This window comes from Polypterus senegalus, chromosome 4 (assembly GCF_016835505.1).
Source record: "Polypterus senegalus isolate Bchr_013 chromosome 4, ASM1683550v1, whole genome shotgun sequence".
Taxonomy (NCBI): domain Eukaryota; kingdom Metazoa; phylum Chordata; class Cladistia; order Polypteriformes; family Polypteridae; genus Polypterus; species Polypterus senegalus.
The window spans coordinates 111,172,880-111,193,031 of NC_053157.1; the positions used below are offsets into that span (position 1 = coordinate 111,172,880).

General features: G+C 38.6%; 1 protein-coding gene across 5 annotated transcripts in view; it reads left to right on the forward strand.

Annotated features, from left to right (window-relative positions):
* Window positions 1-20,152, forward strand: part of nek1 (NIMA-related kinase 1) — a 225,527-nt gene that overhangs the window by 140,786 nt on the left and 64,589 nt on the right. For all 5 annotated transcript variants that reach the window (XM_039751159.1, XM_039751160.1, XM_039751162.1 and 2 more), the window contains 4 exons: window positions 1,429-1,620; window positions 2,236-2,356; window positions 4,406-4,503; window positions 13,565-13,791. In XM_039751159.1, coding sequence (XP_039607093.1) covers window positions 1,429-1,620; window positions 2,236-2,356; window positions 4,406-4,503; window positions 13,565-13,791 — 638 coding nt within the window. The remainder of the gene's footprint in view (window positions 1-1,428; window positions 1,621-2,235; window positions 2,357-4,405; window positions 4,504-13,564; window positions 13,792-20,152) is intronic.

Below are 20,152 nucleotides of genomic sequence, written 5' to 3' on the forward strand. Positions count from 1 at the left end.
CTCCACTGAAGTAGGCAGCACAGTCATCAGATACAGATACACTTGTTCTAAACAACACCTGCGCTTGCCGTTACTGTGAAACACCGCCATTTCACCTGTTACTGATGCGTCCAGTTTCTTGTCATCATTCTGTGATGGCAAGTTTCTTCGCACAGATAATGAGGATGCAACAGACTGACGCATTGCAATTTCAAGTTGCTGTTCAAAGCTGTTGTCTGACAGACGTCAATGAAGTCTTCAGTTTTCAACTATAACTCTGTTATTTCTTGATCGATTTTTACACTTTTACATGCTATATATGCAAACTTGGCCGTTCCCGGTTTCCCAGGAATTACAGCAGTTTCATTCCCGGGAATGAAAAATGTCCGGGAATGGAGCCCGAGATTGGATTCCCTATATGCGACCCTTGAATATAAAAGCACCACGAATGCATCTGTATGTCGGCATTTTGCTTCACCATATTGAAACATTCATCACGTAGGTTCTGCATAGAGGCTTTCTGTCAAATGTAGATAGTAAACAGAGACACTGACGTCACGTTCTGACTTTTAGCACACTGCGCCCCCCGACTTTTCGCGTTCATTTCTGAGGACCTGCTCAGAGGACGCGTGAAATGAACGCTGTGAGCGTGTGGCAGCCATGATGCGGGCGCATACACATTCTGAGCGTGAAGTATAAATCGGCCCCTAAGAACAGACATACTGGTGATGAATGTTCCTGATCAAATGTTATTGTCCTTTCAACTAGTGAAAATCAAACAAACCTGAAAAGTCTGGAGTCAGATTTTGGATAGCTGCTGATGTAGGTAACAAATAGATATACTAGATACTATTCCATATTTTCAGAAAGATCATGCTCAATTTCCAGGGAAAAACACGGATTAGTGATGTGAGTTATGTATGTGCCTTTCACAGGCAATGTGAGGAAAATCACTGCTGACAATATTTTTACATCATTTTGCATGTCAAATAAGCTACTTGCCCAAAAGAAAGCTTGTTTCCTACCTAACTCTAATCAAAATTAGACTGAAGCTGTCATCCCAATCTGAAAGTTCACAGATGATGGTCCAGGAGACACACTGATAAAGTGCAGAAGTAGTTATTGAACACAGGATTAAAATATTTCTCCTGCATTTTCATCATACATTCCAAATATCTGCTGGTAGGCTAATTTCAAGACCCCAGGTTTTTTGTATAATTCCTACTATAGACTGGTATCCCCTCCACAACCCACAACTAGACAATGCATAGATGGATGGAGAGTCCTTTAGAAACTAGGTAGTTTGATCACTGCTTTACTTTTGACGCATATACCATTTGCATCATTTTAGTTAGATGATGATAATTCTTTATTTTTAGTGGTGTTTTTGTTTTTTTCAGACACCCTTTAGTTTATTCTCTGCAAGTTATAACCCTTTTTGATTTTCAGAAATCAGCATTCAGAAGACAGATGAAACAGTAAAAATTAAGGAGACAGAAACTGTATGGAATTCAGAAACTGGCAAGCAGGCAACTGAAATTATCAAAAGAGACTCAAAGCATGAAGATACTACAGAGGCAAAATCCTCAACAGATTTAGACTTGGCACCTGAACCTGTGAAGCCATCTGATGGACTTGACGGTAAAGAATGTTTGACAGTGCATTTTGGGTTTAGCAAATTACCCATTTCTTTTAACTCTTGAGGCTGATATTTTTCAGAAAAGCTCACTTTTTGTCAAAAAACAACCTTTTTAGAACTCATTGTGGAAAGCATGCAGCTACCAGTTTTATAAACATTCTAAATAATCATTTTGAAGCATATACGATTCAAGTCACACTGTTTTTGATGCATGTTACACTGCTGATGCTATTTTCAGCTGCTCTCTCACCGTAACCTCTGACAGCTCAAAATCCCCATTTGACAGTGCAAAATGTGAGTCATCAACAATACAAAAATATCTTATGCAGATTATTTCTTTTGATGCCGTGCAATAACAATATTGACTAGCATTCAAATTTATCTCGGCTTCTTTGCTAACATCTGGGGATTAAACTAAATAATATATTCTATGTGACTTTCATATTTAGTCTTTTACCCCTTGACGTTGACTTTTGTTAACAATCCACGTTCTACCCTTTATGTCGACTTTCTTCAACAACCATCTGACTGGACCTATGGCTTTTCCTTCCTTTTTGGTTTAACAAAAATTTTATGTAATGCCTTTTTTCATAATGGCAGCTCTTTTTTCTTTACAGACCCAGAAGATTTGGAAGCAGAAGTGCTTGAAGAAGTTGGCACAAAGGAGTCTGATTCTGAGCACTCAAAAACATTACATGTGGCCATCAACGCATGGGAAAAGGAATCAGAATCCCTAAAGTAAGAAATAAGATAAAAATATTTAACTTTTAAGAAGTATTTCTACTCTGGGCCTTTCATTTAATCCATTCATGCTTTTTGGGTTAATTATATAAGGTAGCTCAGTTTAGGCCACGGTAAAGATGTGGTTTTAGCAGCAGTAAACTTAGGTGACGCAAGTGGAAAGTCCCCATTCACCTTTTGTTTTGTTTAGTTACTTCTGTAATCTGTCTGTGTGTGCTGAAGAGAAGACGTGCCATATTCATTGTAATAGCAAGTTCTGATTAAGGAGCAGTATGTTTTTAGAAGTCTTTCAAGGTTATACATGAGGGATTCAGCAATTGGTGAAAAAGTGCCATACTGGTGCTTCTGTGAACAATACACGCTAGAAAGGGGACTTTTCCATCTATATGCCAGAGGTTGTTCTTAAAAATCAACAGGGCAATTTTCACAACAGCCTGGTGTTTCATGAAGTTCATGTCAGTGTAGACTCCATGATTTGCTGAATACTTTTTTCTGTGGGTTACCCACTATAAAAAAAATTATAGGAAGTACAGCGAACAATCCTAGAGTTCTTTGTTTAATATTTTCTGGTGATGATATGAAAGAGTTCAAGTTAAGTTGGTTAATTACCAAAGGGTGAAATCTGATTACTGTTGTTGAAGGTCTTTGAGAAGCAACACTTACATATTTTTATTTAATCAATACTAGTGGTTGTCAATGTTCAGTCATCAAGACTTCCTGTGGAAGCAGGTTTTTGTCCCAACCCATTTCTTCTCTTAATTGGACTCCTACTTTAATTAAGCAAGGCCTTATTTTCCAGTTTCTGTTTTTTACGAGGACCATTCAAAAAGTTTCCACACTTTTGTTTTTGAAATTCTTAATAAACAGAATTAAAAAAAAAAATTGCATCACCTTTCTACACAGTCACCTTCGTTTGCGATGCAATTTTCCCAGCATTGTACCAACTTTTTAATATTCAATTACTTCTCCCACCTTCACCATTTCCAGTGAAAATATAAAAGTGCAGACACTTTTTTTCAACATTCGTCATATAACTATCTAGAAATTGCAAACTGGTCATGCTGTATTTTTAATGCATGAGGAAGACATTTCTACGTGTCAGATGTGTAAGAATTTACTCTTTTTCCTTTTAAATTTAATTTGTTTAAAGTTTTATTCATTTAGGCAGTTATTTCATAATGAACACATAAGTGGGTAACACTGAAGTAGCTGCTCCTTTGTGCTAGTTTCTGCTTTGATCAACTTTAATTGTCATATTCAGATTAAATTAATAATGCAAACACAACAAATAAAAAATGAATTAAAAAAACAAAATTGAATAAGCATTTAGAGATGCAACAAAATACAAATATGTTTTGTGTAATTCTAACACAACTGCACTTTTCTAAATGCAAAATAAAAGGAAAATAGGGGTCTGCTAATCAAAGAATGAGATGAATTAAAGGTAACAATGACTAAATAATTGGGAAATTGGTTGGAACAAAAATGTGTTCAGCCCTGAGGACTGAAAATTGGACACTACTGATCCATACTACATAATTATATTCCTATAAATGAATTACATAAACATTTGTGAAATGTAGAATTCATTCGGTTGTGTAGTAATTTTGTTTAACAATGTTTTGATAGTAAAGTCAGATTAAACTGGATCTGCTAAGGTAAATGACATTCCACACTGAGGACTGGGAAAATAATAATCTCATGGTTTTCCCCGGTAAACCTGGCAGATATTACTGTGAAAGTTTTGAAATCAAATTTTAAAAATGAATGATCCAGTAGTATTTTAAGTATAAATACCACATACCATGCAAATTTAGGAATCATTGATTGAAATGGATTGATAGAAGTCTTTGAATGATATTTTAACTGCTTCATTTCACAGCTCAAGTAGCTTTTTTGTGAGAATACTGTCATTTAAGATTTTATTCCTCTTTTTTAACATTTTTTTTTATGGGAAGTTAGTCAGGGATTAGGGTAGGAACGTTTATGATATTGTAGGTTATGGATTTTATTAAGACTATTAAAATGTGTTCTTTCTTTGTTCAGTGTTAAGCCTCAAGAATTCGGCCTTGTCCAAGAGAATCATAGTCAAGCACATACAGAGCAAGAAGATGAAACAAACCACACAACAGAGGAGCAAACAGGTTAGCTGGCTGTGTCTCCCAGTATAACCCGGGAAATTTCTAAAGACAATAAGCCTCAGTTATAAGGCTCTTAGTTAATCAGATGTATCAGAAGTATTATGTAACTAAGTACTTTACTGAATACGATATTTGTATTTTTTTCTTCTTTACCAAAAGCCAATATTATTGGTAGGCAGTGTGGTGTGGTGGCCAAGGCTTTGTATGTAAGACTTCAGACCATGAGGTTGTGAGTTCAAATCCTGCTACAGACGCTGTGTGATCATGAGCAAGTCACTTCACACATCTGTGTGGCAACTGGAAAAATACAAGAAATGTAACCAATTGTATCTCAAATTTAAGTCACCTTGGATAAAGGCATCAGTCAAATAATAAGTGATAATAATTATTTTTTATTACTAATATTCAGGCCCTGGAGCTGCTTACTCTTCAACATGTTATTTACAGTTGCACATCAGTAAAACATCCCTGCATTAAACAAATTTTTGCTTTTCCTAGTTGTTTGGTTTTTGTTGATGGTCATTGCAAAACAATGCACATGTAGGAGACCCATCAAGTTTAAATTTCCTCTGTCTGTCCCCCTTGTCTTGGATTTGAGGATACCATTTCTGCCCTCACATTTCGCTCCCTCCCATTTTGATTCAAGCAAAGTACTATTAACGCACTTGGCTATAGCATCTGACAATGACACTCATGATTTCTACAACGCTTTCTAACCATTGAGCTTCGCCATACTTTCTCTTTCCATTTTACACCTCAATGTATAAGGCAAACATGATCACATTTTTCCATCCACTCTGCCGGTTTGTGGTGCTGTCAGTCATTTCAGCTGTTTCCTTTATTTGCATAAAGCCACCTAGAAGTGCAGCACAGCGCATATACGTTAGCATAGTATTAATAACTAGCCAACCCGCGGCGTACCATACATACATATTTTTCCTTTAAAATGATACATTTACTCAGATTAAACGTTCGATCTGTCATCTACGTTCTATTACAAATAAAATATTGACATTTGCCATCTCCACATCATTGCATTCAGTTTTTATTCACAATTTGTTTAGTGTCCCAACTTTTTTGGAATCCGGTTTGTATAATCCACCAAGACACCCGACAACAGTAGTAGCGAGGTGGGAGGGGGGTGTGCACAAAAGGTAGGGACGCAACCAGTGGGAGTGTATGAGTCGCACTTAGTGGGAATTCCATGGTTTGCAGCCCGAATAGGGTTCAACGGCTTACCCATGCCTTTCTGCGCCGGGTAGACACACGCTCAATCTCATGCATAATTATTTATTGAATGCTAAACACTTCTGGAAAGACACGGTTGTCTAAAACGGGTTGGTGTGAGAATACAACAGTAAGTGAATAAGATGGAACTCAGGAGAGAGCAATATACAAGACAATAGTGAACCCGCTACATAACAAACGCCGCATAATTATTTATTGATGGTTGAACACTTCTGGAAAGACACAGTTGTCTAAAAAGGGAGGGTTTGAGGATACAACAGAAAGTGAATGAAAAGATGGAACTCTGGAGAGAGCAACATATAATTGTCCGTGAGTGCTATAGTGCACGCGATCGTGCGTCGTAACCGAAAATTAGGGTTAGGGTTAACAACTGCTAGACTGTTAGGGTTTTTAAAGACTGCTTACTTCATTGTGTTTTCACCTCGGTTGTAAAGGATTGTTGTAAGGATTCCATGGGATACCCCTCGCAAACTGTTTTACACGCTGCATATGGCGACTCACCTCCTCGAGAAACATGCCTCTATGAACAGTCAAGGTGGCTCGGAGGTACGAGGCCTCTATGACAGACGAATATAAATGACGGCGTTCTTTCTGTGTCGTCGCACCCGAGTTGGTGGGCGTGGCTCTGCGAGTTGTTGTCGTATCCAATGGTCTTGGAGTTGGTGGGCGTGGCTCCTCCCTGTGTGCGCCATAGGTATCTTATTTGTCGGCTTAGTGAATCCACGCCCCTTCTGGCGTGCTTTCCATGGGTGTCTTGCCTTAGTGAATTATATATATAGATTATCAACAAATAGAAAATATATTCACAAAATCGGGTCAGCTAATGTTCTTTTTTTCTGTAATGTTACTAAATTTCAGTCAAATCAGTCAAAGCAGTTTTGAGTTGAAGCATTTAGTTTTTCTATTGTAGGGGGAGGTTAAATATTGATATGTTGAAATGTTATTTCTTAGTAGATGTCTACTGTCCTAGATGTGGAATCATAACAAATTACTTTTGTTGGTGAGTGTTAAAGTCAACATTGCATTTTATATATATATAAACTCTCCCACACTGTTTATAAATATTCCCTGCAGAGTTATACAGCATAATCCCTTTGTATTCTCTTAGATATTAGGTAAGATTAATTGAAATTATGTATATAAACACTTTGTTTATATACAGTAAAACCTAAATATTATTTTAAAGATATTGAGTGTCTCCGATATCACATATCTTATAGCCATTACGATAGACAGGCCACCAACAAAAAACACGTACAATGCAAGAAAAATACTATACAGTAAATGTGTGTACAGTGACACTAAACATACGTACATTTACTAAGTACTGTAAGTAGAAAATTAATTATGGTTACTCACCAACAATGACTTCTCCGATAACAATGAGTTTAACTTTACTGCACAACAAAGGAGAGCGTTACAGCTCTACTAAAGGAGCCACTTCAGGCGATTGTGTAGCACTGCCGTTGTTCTTCTTCTGGCAGTCTTCAATCCAAATCCCTAAAGCAGATTCCATCTGTGCTTTGTAAAGCACTTTGAGCTACATTTTTTTGTATGAATATGTGCTTTATAAATAAATGTTGATTGATTGATTGATCCAGACTACTGCCTTATTACATCCACTTACAACTCGTTTTGCACCCTGGTTAAAAGGACACTGCGGCTCTAGATCTTATATTCCTTTCCTACTTTTTAAATAAAAAGAATCGTAGCCTTCAACAAATCCAAAACGTTTACCTTTTCGGCAATCGTTAACATCTTCCGTTTGCGTTTGGGCACAGCCCCTGAAGCAGTAGCAGATCGTTTTGGAGCCATAATGAAGGGCTTGACTATGCACAAAGATAAACACAAAAGAGCACAACTCTTTACACAGCGAAACACGTTGATGCTGAATGAGCGAGACAAGACTTCCTGGTTAACACTGCATTCAGCAGGCAGGAACTGAACTGCATGCTCTGATTGGTTAGCTTCTCAGTCATCCTCCAATAGCGTCCCTTGTATGAAATCAATTGGGCAAACCAACTGAGGAAGCATGTACAGGAAGTAAAAAGACACATTGTCCGCAGATCCCGCGCATCAGCGAAAAATCCGCGTTATATATTCAGTTATGCTTTCATATAAAATCCGTGATAGAGTGAAGCCGCGAAAGTCGAAGCGCGATATAGCGAGGGATTACTGTGTGTGTATATATATACACGGACATCAGCCACTTTATTAGGTACACCTGTTTAACTGCTTTTTAACACAAATATCTAATTATCCAATCACATGGCAGCAACTCAATGCAGTTGGGCATGTAGACATTGTCAAAATGACCTGCTGAAGTTCAAACCAACCATCAGAATGGGTAAGAAAGGTGATTTTAAGTGACTTTAAATGTGGCATAAATTTTAAAACTGCTAATCTACTAGGATTTTCACACACAACCATCTCTGTTTATAGAGAATGGCCCGAAAAATGCCTTGTTGATGCCAGAGGTTAGAGGAGAATGGCCAGAGTGGTTCAAGCTGATGGAAAGGCAACAGTAACTCAAATAACTGCTCATTACGACCGAGGTATACAGAAAAGCATCACTGAACGCACAACATGTCGAACCTTGAAACAGATGGGCTACAGCAGCAGGAGACCACACTGGGTGCCACTCCTGTCAACTAAGAACAGGCAACTGAGGCTATAATTCACACAGGCTCACCAAAATTGAACAACAGAAGTGCATCATCAGCAATAATTGACTTCTCATTAAGAAACTGGGCTGGAACAAAAACCTGCAGCCACTGCGGCTCTCGGACTGACATTGCCCACCCCTGGTCTAGGGGATACTTCCATGGCACACTTTGGATCCCTTAGTATTAACTGATCATTGTTTAAATTCCATTGCCTACCTGAGTGTTGTTGCTGACTATGCTCATCCCTTTATGGCCCCAGTGTACCCAGCTTCTTATGGCTAATTCCAGCAGGATAACATGCCATTTCACAAAGCTCAAATCATCCTCAAGCTGGTGGTTTCTTGAACATGACAATCACTTCACTGTATTGAAATGGTCTCCACAGTCACCAGGGGCCTTATGTATAAAGCCATGCGTACAACTCGCACTATAACGTGGCATAAGCACAAAAGCGGGAATATGCATACACGCAGAAAAATCCAGATGCATAAATCTGTGCGTACGCCAACTTCCACATTCTTCCGCTACATAAAATCCCGGTCAGCGTGAAAAGTAACGCACGTGTCTGCTGTCCCGCCCCAACTCCTCCCAGAATTACGCCTCTTTGAATATGTTCACAAAGTCGCACAATGCCCAAAATAAGAGGTTTTCACATACCGAAGTTGCCATGAAAAGGCAAGTCGTAGCCCACTGCCTGAGTGTCATATGAGAGCTTATTAGGGTACAGAGGGAAAAAAAAGGCACACAGTGGGGGAAAAAGCATAAAATGTCAACTTTACTCTCTAAATTTCTACTTTAATCACATAGTTTATTTTGTCATTAAAGTAGAACATCATAAACTTAATTTTAAAATTGTTTAATTTACTAGTTTCTCAAATCCCATCATAACTAAAGTAGCACGTTAAATGCTTTGTTTTTGCTTTTCTATGTGTGTGAATCACTACGTGCTTCTTAAAACGGCTTTCTCTTCCTCAGACAGGCCACAGAATCCATTACATTTGTGATATTACAGATCTCTGACTAACTAAAATACTGAGAAGTATACGTGATATCATTTTCATAATGATAGGAGTTAAAGCATGTTATTAAACATGGGAACACGGTGGCACAGTGATTGTGCGCAACCTTTGATAAAATAATTTACTGCAGCAGTACTGTCTCTTTCAAACGTACTAACCTCCAATTCCTGTCCTTCCTTTTCTTTCTCCAAATACCCAATCGCCACACAATCAGCTCTGTAATAGACGTTAAGCCATCTGTAAGCTTAATGCCGATTCTTCAAAACTTTTAAGGAACATTGAAATATCTTCGTAGTACATGTTTAATTATTCTATCCTTCACACTAGTCCCAGTGAAGCATACAGTGCGAGGCAGGAACAATCCGTGAACGGAGTGCCAGATCCTTGCTAGCATAGCAACACCGTGTCCTTTAATTATCAACAACATAGATTATTTAAATGAAGTTAAATTTTTATCTGTATAATATAATAAACATATTTTGCTGCATTTTATCTTAAAAATGATATTGTCATCATATGTAAATATGTGCTTTATAAAGTGGCTCAAGTTGTGCAATATTATAACTGCAATGCAAGTTTACAGTGAGGTGATTGTTTTAAGTACAAACAGTTCTACAAGGAGCACTTGATGGACTGATTGTTTGCATTTAGAGCTCTTGGGATGAAACTTTCTGAACCGCGAGGTCCGTACAGGAAAGGTTTTGAAGCGTTTGCCGTGTGTGAAGCAGTTCAAATAGGAAGCATGGCTGAAGCAGCGTGTGCTTGATGCTGCATACCGATTAATTCTCTTTCCGATCAGCTGCTCCAAGTGGTGCAGTGAGAGTAATATGGAAAAAGATGATCTACTGTGGCAACCCCTAACGGGAGTAGCTGAAAGAAGAAAAAGAAGGTGCAGTGAGAGTAACAATGCTAAAACAGCTATGGTATTTGGAATAGTTTAACCATTCCATGGACCATTATATTGTTATTGATAATTACAATCGGATGCATTAAACTGATATATAATATGCAGTTAATTTCAGTATATTTATAAAACCGCGTCAGGGATGTGGATCTGAAAAAGAAAGGATAACCGCACAGGAACAGTAGCACTGCTTTGACGCTGGGTAGCCGCCAGTCTGCAAAACCGAGCGAAGAATTTGCATACGCCAGGGTATGAGGTACTGTGGAAATGTGCGTAGCTTTACGCCTTGTTTAGGTTTTATACATCGCGATTTGAACGCAGAAACATTCTTACGCAACATTTTTGTGTGTATGCACTGTTTATACATGAGGTCTCAGATCCCAATCCAATACTTTAATGAGGTAGAATGGGAGATTCATGTCCATGTGGACCAAAATCCTTGAGGAATGTTTGTGGCAGACTTTGTTGAATCTATGCCACAAAGAATTATGTGCAGATCTGAAGGCAAAAGCTGGTCCAACCCAGTACTAGCGAGTTGTACCTAATAATAAAGTACCTGGTGAGTGTGTATATGTGAAATCCTGTTTGTCAAAGATTTACAACATTTGATATTCTAAAATTTGTTTGAATTAGCTGATTAACAAAAAATAACTAAAGAGTAATACAAGTGTAAACCTAAAAAACCTGTATAAAGGCAATTACGCAGTAACCACAATGGAAAGAAGCCGACACAAAAAAACATGTTCACAACGGTGTATGGGTAATTTTGAACAGACACAGCACAGCGCTCTGAAGCCAATTTCAAATGAACATGGATTCTCAGCTGCAGAATTGTACCTTTGTTGAACAACATGCTGCAGTGAGATTTCTTTGGGCAGATGGAGTGAAACATGCTGAAATTTAACGAATATACAACAAATAGAAAATGGGCACTTGAAAAGATAGCCATTAATATTTAAAAAATGAATGCAAAGTCTCCATTCCTTTACTGTAAATTTGTAGAACACTGTATTAAAGATTGATTGAGTCTGCCATCATTCCACTTCCTCTTACAAATTCCAGACAGTACAAGTTAAGCATCTACAATTCATCTCTAATCGGTCACATCATTGTGCTCTCAAAGCACATGTGAATCTATCTCAGAATTAACTCCATAATGAGATGAAAGTGGCAATAACAAAAGCCTGTTCATTTGTGGGGTTTGGCATTTTTTATTTAAATAAGTATTTTCTGTAATTGCAAGGCGACACAGTGGCGCAGTGGTAGCGCTGCTGCCTCTTAGTAAGGAGAGCGGGGTTCGCTTCCCAGGTCCTCCCTGCGTGGAGTTTGCATGTTCTCCCCATGTCTGTGTGGGTTTCCTCTGGGTGCTCCGGTTTCCTACCCAAGTCCAAATACATGCAGGTTAGGTACATTGGCGATCCTAAATTGTCCCTACCGTGTGTGTGTGTGCCCTGCGGTGGACTGGCGCCCTGCCCGGGGTTTGTTTCCTGCCTTGCACCCTGTGTTGGCTGGGATTGGCTCCAACAGACCCCCGTGACCCTGTAGCTAGGATATAGAGGTTTGGATAATGGATGGATAGATGTAATCGCACACTGAAATTCTCCTGTCTCAAATTCAAAGCATTTCTTGACTAAAAAAACACCCCTCCCCTAACCACAAACAAACTTCTGGCTTGGATAACAAAGAGCTGCTACAGGCTTGTAGGTGTAAGTAAGATGAAGTCAGACCAGCTTGGATTGTGTCACAGGTTTTTATTTAAATGCATTAATATTTGGATAGAGCAGTGTCCATGAAAGGAATAATCTTGATTCATTCTTTGAATTCCCCACCATTAAAAATGATTAATCAAAAACATAGTGAATTATTTCTGTTGCTGAGTCAGCCTGGATGATGTTAACTAATGCTCCCAGGCAGTGACATGAGCAAATTCAGTCCACAATTCAATGCCTGGATCACATATTTAGATTTAATTATGCTACGCTCCCTTTTTCATCATTGCACATTCAAACCATTTCTAGTCCTCCTCCTGCTTTTTCCACTTAGTCTGATGAAACCCATCTAGCATTAAAATAGTTTCTGAAATAAGTGTAATTGGTACTCTGCAGTAACTAAATATCACAGTACCTGAGCTCGCCATAACTTATTTACTTTAATCCCTGCTCTGGATCTTTGCCTGTTCTTTCTCCAGACAAGCTTATAACTTTTTGTCCTTATTCTTTAGGCAGAGGTTATCACAGTGCTACCAGGTGATTACGGGAATCTCTAAAAACATCCCACTTGACATTTATATACTCTGATATTATAGATGTGTAGGTAGCCATTAGATCTTTTACGCTTACCATGTGACATTTCTGAAGTTTGCAGCATGTCTGAGAGGTATTTGAGCTGGGCCAGTGCACAGGTCTGCTTTTACAGCCGCATCACTTAAATTTAGTTTAAATATTCATTCAAAGATGTGTGGTAACAAGCCAGAGGCCAAATCTTAAAATTATTAATTATTAACATTAATTATATTAAAGCCACTAGTAATTCTAAATACATTTTAAAAAGAGTAAGTTAGCCTCCATAAAGGCTGGCACATGGTGTGGCGTCCAGAAATTAAGTAGTTTTTACTCTTGTAAAAATTGTAATTTTCACTCCTGTTTTTCTCATGTATTACTAGTGCATTCCAAAGTTATCCATATACTTGCAGTCATGCTTTAGTGCAGTGCCAACTTTTACTTGGGTACTACTTTGATACTGTATAAAAGTAGTACCATTACATTTCTAAAATTTTTGTATTGTTCTTGGTACTGAAGGTTCTTGTATCACTTCTACTAAAGACCCTTACCCTGTGTACTTAATAATGTATCTACTTATTATGTACATCAATATCAATATAGGGATGCAAGCTGCACTCATTTATGAATGCTTTTTTGGTAGTATTTTGAATAAACACACTGCAGTATAAATTGTTTTTCCATTAGAAAATTGTAATGCGTTTTTTTATATTGTCTTTTGCTTTCACTTTAAATGGGTTTAGCTAATTGAATGAACTCTTTGTAAACCTAAACTGAGACGTGTTTTATAACAACTGAATGGCTTTATGTATACACCTTGCTTCCCTGAGAGCTGTTTTAACTTTTTTTATTTGTTTGTTCTTTTGTAATTAATGTAAAAACTGTAGACTGGTTAACATGTCTATCAGGCTCTTTTTTCATTCATTAATTTTTTTTTATTTCTGATAGCCAAAGAAATGACCTCTGATGAAAACCAGGGATTAGAACCCCTGTTTCAGAGGATAACTACAGCAGCATACAAAAGAACAGTAGCTTTAGCAATCTTGTCTGCACAATCTTCGCTGGATGAGTCAGTGACATCACGCTCTCGTTCTGTATCACCGGTAAAATCTAAAGATAAGGACTCTCTACTGATTGGATTATCTACTGGCCTTTTTGATGCAAATAATCCTAAGGTATGCAACTGAATTTGAGTGTACATAACCTTCAATAATTTTATATATCTTTAAATTTAGTATATCAAATATTTTAGTAATTAAATGCATATCATTTTTTAATTTCTATTCAGGCCACTAATACTTGTTTCCTGAGTTACTTTCTTAAACATCCTAAACCTAGGAAAGTTGTCCTTAGAGTTTATTTATGGAATGATCCATCTTTCGATGTCTATATTACCTTAAAAGATTGCCCACAAAGTATTCTGCAGCTAGTTAGCTATGTTTGTTATCTTTGTACTTTACATAAAAATGCTCAGTTTGGCATGCAATAGTCATTAATAGGATAGAACCTTTTAAATATCCAACATAATTATGCTGGAATCCATTGGTTGCATCCATGTACATTTCTTATTCTACTTCAGAAAAGATGTAAGGGCATCTGACACTATCTATTTGACAATACAGAATACAGTAATAAGTGATTTTTGGCACTATTGTCATCTACTGTTTTTTATATTGCTAATAAAGCACATGATTAGCTATTTTTTCATGCTTGGTTAAAATGACTGTTTATTCCTTGGGTTAGTAAATTTCACTTTGCTGCTAAATGGTACAAAAGCATGAATAATTTAAAAAAATGGAAGGTAGGATGTTGCCTGTAAACTGGTAACAGTCACATTTCATAATTGTCTTTTGTAATTGTACAATATTAAAGAAATAGATATTTATAATCATTTGCTTACATTTTTATAAGTAGACCTGGATACCAAATACAAAGAATCAATTACTTGATTGCTGCTGCTATTGTAACTTGTTTTTGAACTGAGGGTACATTTTATTTTTGTACATTTATATGTAGCAGTTTCTGACCCTGACCCTAAACATAATGAAAGTGTACAAGAGCATTAGGTCTCCTAGACTATTGTGTATTAGACCCAAACAGTCACTGACCGTGGAAAGCAATGCTAGGGCTGCTAAAAGACAGACAGTTTAAAAAGTTATGTATTTTTCCTTAAGTTAATTTCTGATAAAATATATGCAACATTTGTATAATAGTGTAGAACAGTAGTTACTCAACTTGTCCTGGAATAACTTAAAAACATTTATGTTAGGTAGAATGCCCAGTGAGGGCTAGGTGGTCTTTTGGCCTTGGAACCTCTTGCAGATTTTGTTTCGTTTTTTTCTTTCTGTCCTCTTGGCCATCTGATGTCATCACCTGACTCATCTTTAGAAACTTGCATTATGATGTTGTATATAAGAATATTATCCTTCTACTAATTACTGTATATATCTACATATATCTATACTAATAAAAGGCAAAGCACTCACTCACTCATCACTAATTCTCCAACTTCCCGTGTAGGTAGAAGGCTGAAATTTGGCACGCTCATTCCTTACAGCTTACTTACAAAAGTTAACCAGGTTTTGTTTCGAAATTCTACGCGTAACGGTCGACAACGTCCGCCATTTTGAACTTTCTTACTTATGGCCCCATCTTCACGAAATTTGGTAGGCAGCTTCCCTGCACTAACCGAAACCGATGTAAATACTTATTTCGGTTGTATGATGCCACTGTCCAACGTCACTAATTCTCCAACTTCCCGTGTAGGTAGAAGGCTGAAATTTGGCAGGCTCATTCCTTACCGGAGGGCTGAAATGACAATGTGGTATACAAAGAGATCCTTAACAAATAATTATTGGTATATTTTCCCTCAGTTTAAAAAGGTTTAATTTTCTTCTTAATACAAATTTTAAGGCAGTACTTCGCCGCTGCGAAGCGCGGGTATTTTGCTAGTAATTACATAATTATAATACACTGTGTGCACAATTATTAGGCAAGTGAGTATTTTGATCATATCATCATTTTTAATGCGTATATTCCAACTCCAAGCTGTATTAACTTGAATGCTTATTGGATTTAAGCACGTCAGGTGATGTGTATTTGTGTAATGAGGGAGGGTGTGGCCTAAGGAGATCAACACCCTATATCAAGGTGTGCAGAATTATTAGGCAGCTAGTTTTCCTCAGGCAAAATGGGCCAAAAAAGAGATTTAACTGACTCTGAAAAGTCAAAAATTGTAAAAAGTCTTTCAGAGGGATGCAGCACTTTTGGAATTGCTAAGATATTGGTGTGTGATCACAGAACCATCAAACATTTTGTTGCAAATAGTCAACAGGGTCGCAAGAAACGTGTTGAGAACAAAAGACGCAAATTAGCTGCCAAAGATTTGAGAAGAATCAAACGTGAAGCTACCAGGAACCCATTATCCTCCAGTACTTTCATATTCCAGAGCTGCAACCTACCTGGAGTGCCCAGAAGTACAAGGTGTTCAGTGCTCAAAGACATGGCCAAGGTAAGGAGGGCTGAAACCCAACCACCACTGAACAAGAAACATAAGTTGAAACGTCAAAACTGGGCCAAGAAATATCTGAAGACAGATTTTTTTCAAAGGTTTTATGGACCGATGAGATGAGAGTGACTCTTGATGGACCAGATGGATGGACCTGTGGATCAGTAATGGGCACAGAGCTCCACTCCAACGTGGAGGTGGGGTACTGGTATGAGCTGGTATTTTTAAAGATGAGCTTGTTGGACCTTTTGCATTGAAGATGAACTCAAAATCAACTCCCAAACCTACTGCCAGTTTTTCGAAGACACTTTCTTCAAACAGTGATACAGGAAAAAGACCATGATTTTTATGCAGGCCAATGCTCCATCACTTGCATCGAAGTTCTCCACTGCGTGGCCAGCCAGTAAAGGCCTTAAAGATGAAGGAATAATGACATGGCCCCCCTTCCTCATCTGACCTAAACCCTATCGAGAACTTGTGGGCACTTCTTAAACGCTAGATTTACGGGGAGAAAAACAATACACCTCTCTGAAGAGTGTCTGGGAGGCTGTAGTCACTGCTCCACAAAAGCTGATCGTCAACAGATCAAGAAACTGACAGACTCCATGAATGGAAAGGCTTATGACTGTTATTGGAAAGAAGGGTGGCTATATTGGTCATTGATTGATTGATTTATTTTTTTGAAATGTCAGAGATGTTTATTTGTAAATTTTGAGGTGTTTGTTTATTATTCTCACTATAACAGATGAAAATAAACAAGTGAGATGGGAAAATTTTCATTTTTCCTTTAGTTGCATAATAAATCTGCACACTAATAGTTGCCTAATAATTGTGCTACATATGTATTCCCCTGATGATGTTCACACTCACATTTCCGTTGTGAAACATTCAGGTTTCAGGTTTATTAACATTTTGGATTGACTGATAGCACTGTGTTTGTTCCATATTAAAATTAATCCTCAAAAATACAACTTGCCTAATAATTGTGCACACAGTGTATATATATATATATATATAAACTGCTCAAAAAAATTAAAGGAACACTTTGAAAACACATCAGAATTCAAAGACGCCCCAAAAATCAGAGTGAAGAAATTATGTGGCAGGCTAGTTTAATTGCAGCAACTCAAAATTGTACGCAGCACTTTGTATGGACCCTGTGTTCTTGTACACATGCCTGACAACATCGGTGCATGCTTCTAATGAGATGACAGATGGTGTTGTGGGGGATCTCCTCCCAGATCTGGACCAGGGCATCACTTAGCTCCTGGACAGTCTGAGGTGCAACCTGGTGGCATTGGATGGACCAAAACATAATGTCCCAGAGGTGTTCTATTGGATTTAGGTCAGGAAAGTGTGGTGGCCAGTCAATGGTATCAATTCCTTCATCCTCCAGGAACTGCCTGCATACTCTCACCACATGAGGCCAGGAATTGTCGTGCACCAGGAGCCACTGTACCAGCATAGGGTCTGACAATGGGTCCAAGGATTTCATCCTGATACCTAATGGCAGCCAAGGTGCCTTTGTCAAGCCTGTAGCGGTCTGTGTGACCCTCCATGGATATGCCTCCCCAGACAGTCATTAACCCACCACCAAACTGCTCATGCTGAATGATGTTACAGGCTCTCATCTGTAAAAAGCACAGGGCACCAGTGGTGCATCTGCCAATTCTGGTATTCTATGGCGAATGCCAATCGAGTTGCATGCTACTGGGCAGTGAGCGCAGGGCCCATTAGAGGACATGGGGCCCTTGGGTCACCCTCATGAAGTCTTTATGGTTGTTTGGTCAGAGACATTCACACCAGTGGCCTGCTGGAGGTCATTTTGTAGGGCTCTGGCAGTGCTCATCCTGTTCTTCCTTGCCCAAAGGAGCAGATACTGGTCCTGCTGATGGGTTATGGACCTTCTATGGCCCTCTCCAGCTCTCCTAGAGTAACTGCTTGTCTCCTAGAATCTCCTCCATGCCCTTGAAACTGTGCAGGGAGACACAGCAAACCTTCTGGCAATGACACGTATTGATGTGCCATCCTGGAGAAGTTGGACTACCTGTGCAACCTCTGTAGGGTCCAGGTATCGCCTCATGCTACCAGTAGTGACACGGACTGTAGCCAAATGCAAAACTAGTGAAGAAACAGAAAAGATGAGGAGGGAAAAATGTCAGTGGCCTCCACCTGTTAAACCATTCCTGTTTTGGGGGTCATCTCATTGTTGCCCCTCTAGTGCATCTGTTGTTAATTTCATTAACACCACAGGAGCTGAAACTGATTAACAACCCCCTCTGCTACTTAACTGACCAGATTAATATCCCATAAGTTTCATTGACTTTATGCTATACTCTGATTAAAAATATATATATATATATATATATATATATAAATATAAAATGTATGTCTTGTCTTTTTTTCTTTAACCTTGTTTTTGTCATCTTGTAAAGCACTTTGAGCTACATATAGGTGCATCTCAATAAATTATAATATCATCAAAACGTTAATTTATTTCAGTAATTCGATTAAAAAAGTGAAACTCCTATATTATATACAGTATTTCACAAACGTGAGTACACCCCTCACATTTTTGTAAACATTTTATTATAACTTTTCATGTGACAACACTGAAGATATGACACTTTGATACAATGTAAAGTAGTCAATGTACAGCTTGTATAACCGTGTAAATTTGCTGTCCCCTCAAAATAACTCGGTACACAGCCATTAATGTCTAAACTGCTGGCAACAAAAGTGAGTACACCCCTAAGTGAAAAATGTCAAAATTGTACCCAAAGTGTCAATATTTTGTGTGGCCACCATTATTTTCCAGCACTGCCATAACTCTGTTGGGCATTGAGTTCACTAGAGCTTCACAGATTGCCACTGGAATCCTCTTCTACTCCTCCATGATTACATCACAGAGCTGGTGGATGTTAGAGATCTTGCACTCCTCCACCTTCCGTTTGAGGATGCCCCACAGATGCTCAATAGGGTTTAGGTCTGGAGACATGCTTGGCCAATCCAGCACCTTTACCCTCAGTTTCTTTAGGGGTCGTTATGTTGGAATACTGCCCTGCAGCCCAGTTTCTGAAGGGAGGGGATCATGCTCTGCTTCAGTGTATCACACTACATGTTGGCATTCATGGTTCCCTCAATGAACTGTAGCTTCCCAGCTCTAGCAACACTCACACAGCCCCAAACCATGACACTCCCACCACCATGCTTGACTTTGTAGGCAAGACACACTTGTCTTTGTACTCCTCACCTGATTGCCGCCACACGTGCTTGACACCATCTGAACCAAATAAGTTTATCTTGGTCTCATCAGACCGCAGAACATGGTTCCAGTAATCCATGTCCTTAGTCTGCTTGTCTTCAGCAAACTGCGGGCTTTCTTGTGCATCATCTTTAGAGGAGGCTTCCTTCTGGGACAACAGCCATGCAAACCAATTTGATGCAGTGTGCGGCATATGGTCTGAGCACTGACAGGCTGACCCCCCACCCCTTCAACCTCTGCAGCAATGCTGGCAGCACTCGTACATCTATTTTCAAAAGACAACCTTTGGATATGATGCCGAACATGTACACTCAACTTCTTTGGTCGACCATGGCGAGGCCTGTTCTGAGTGGAACTTTTCCTTTTAAAGCACTGTATGGTCTTTGTCACCGTGCTGCAGGTCATTTTCAGGGTGTTGGCAATCTTATAGCCTAGGCCATCTTTATGTAGAGCAACAGTTACTTTTTTCAGATTCTCAGAGAGTTTTTTGCCATGAGATGCCATGTTGAACTTCCAGTGATGAGTATGAGAGAGTGTGAGAGCGATAACACCAAATTTAACACACCTGCTCCCTATTCACACCTCAGACCTTGTAACACTAACGAGTCACATGACATCGGGGAGGGAAAATGGCTAATTGGACACAATTTGGACATTTTTCACTTAGGGGTGTACTCACTGTTGTTGCCAGCGGTTTAGACATAAATTGCTGTGTGCTGAGTTATTTTGAGGGGACAGCAAATTTACACAGTTATACAAGCTG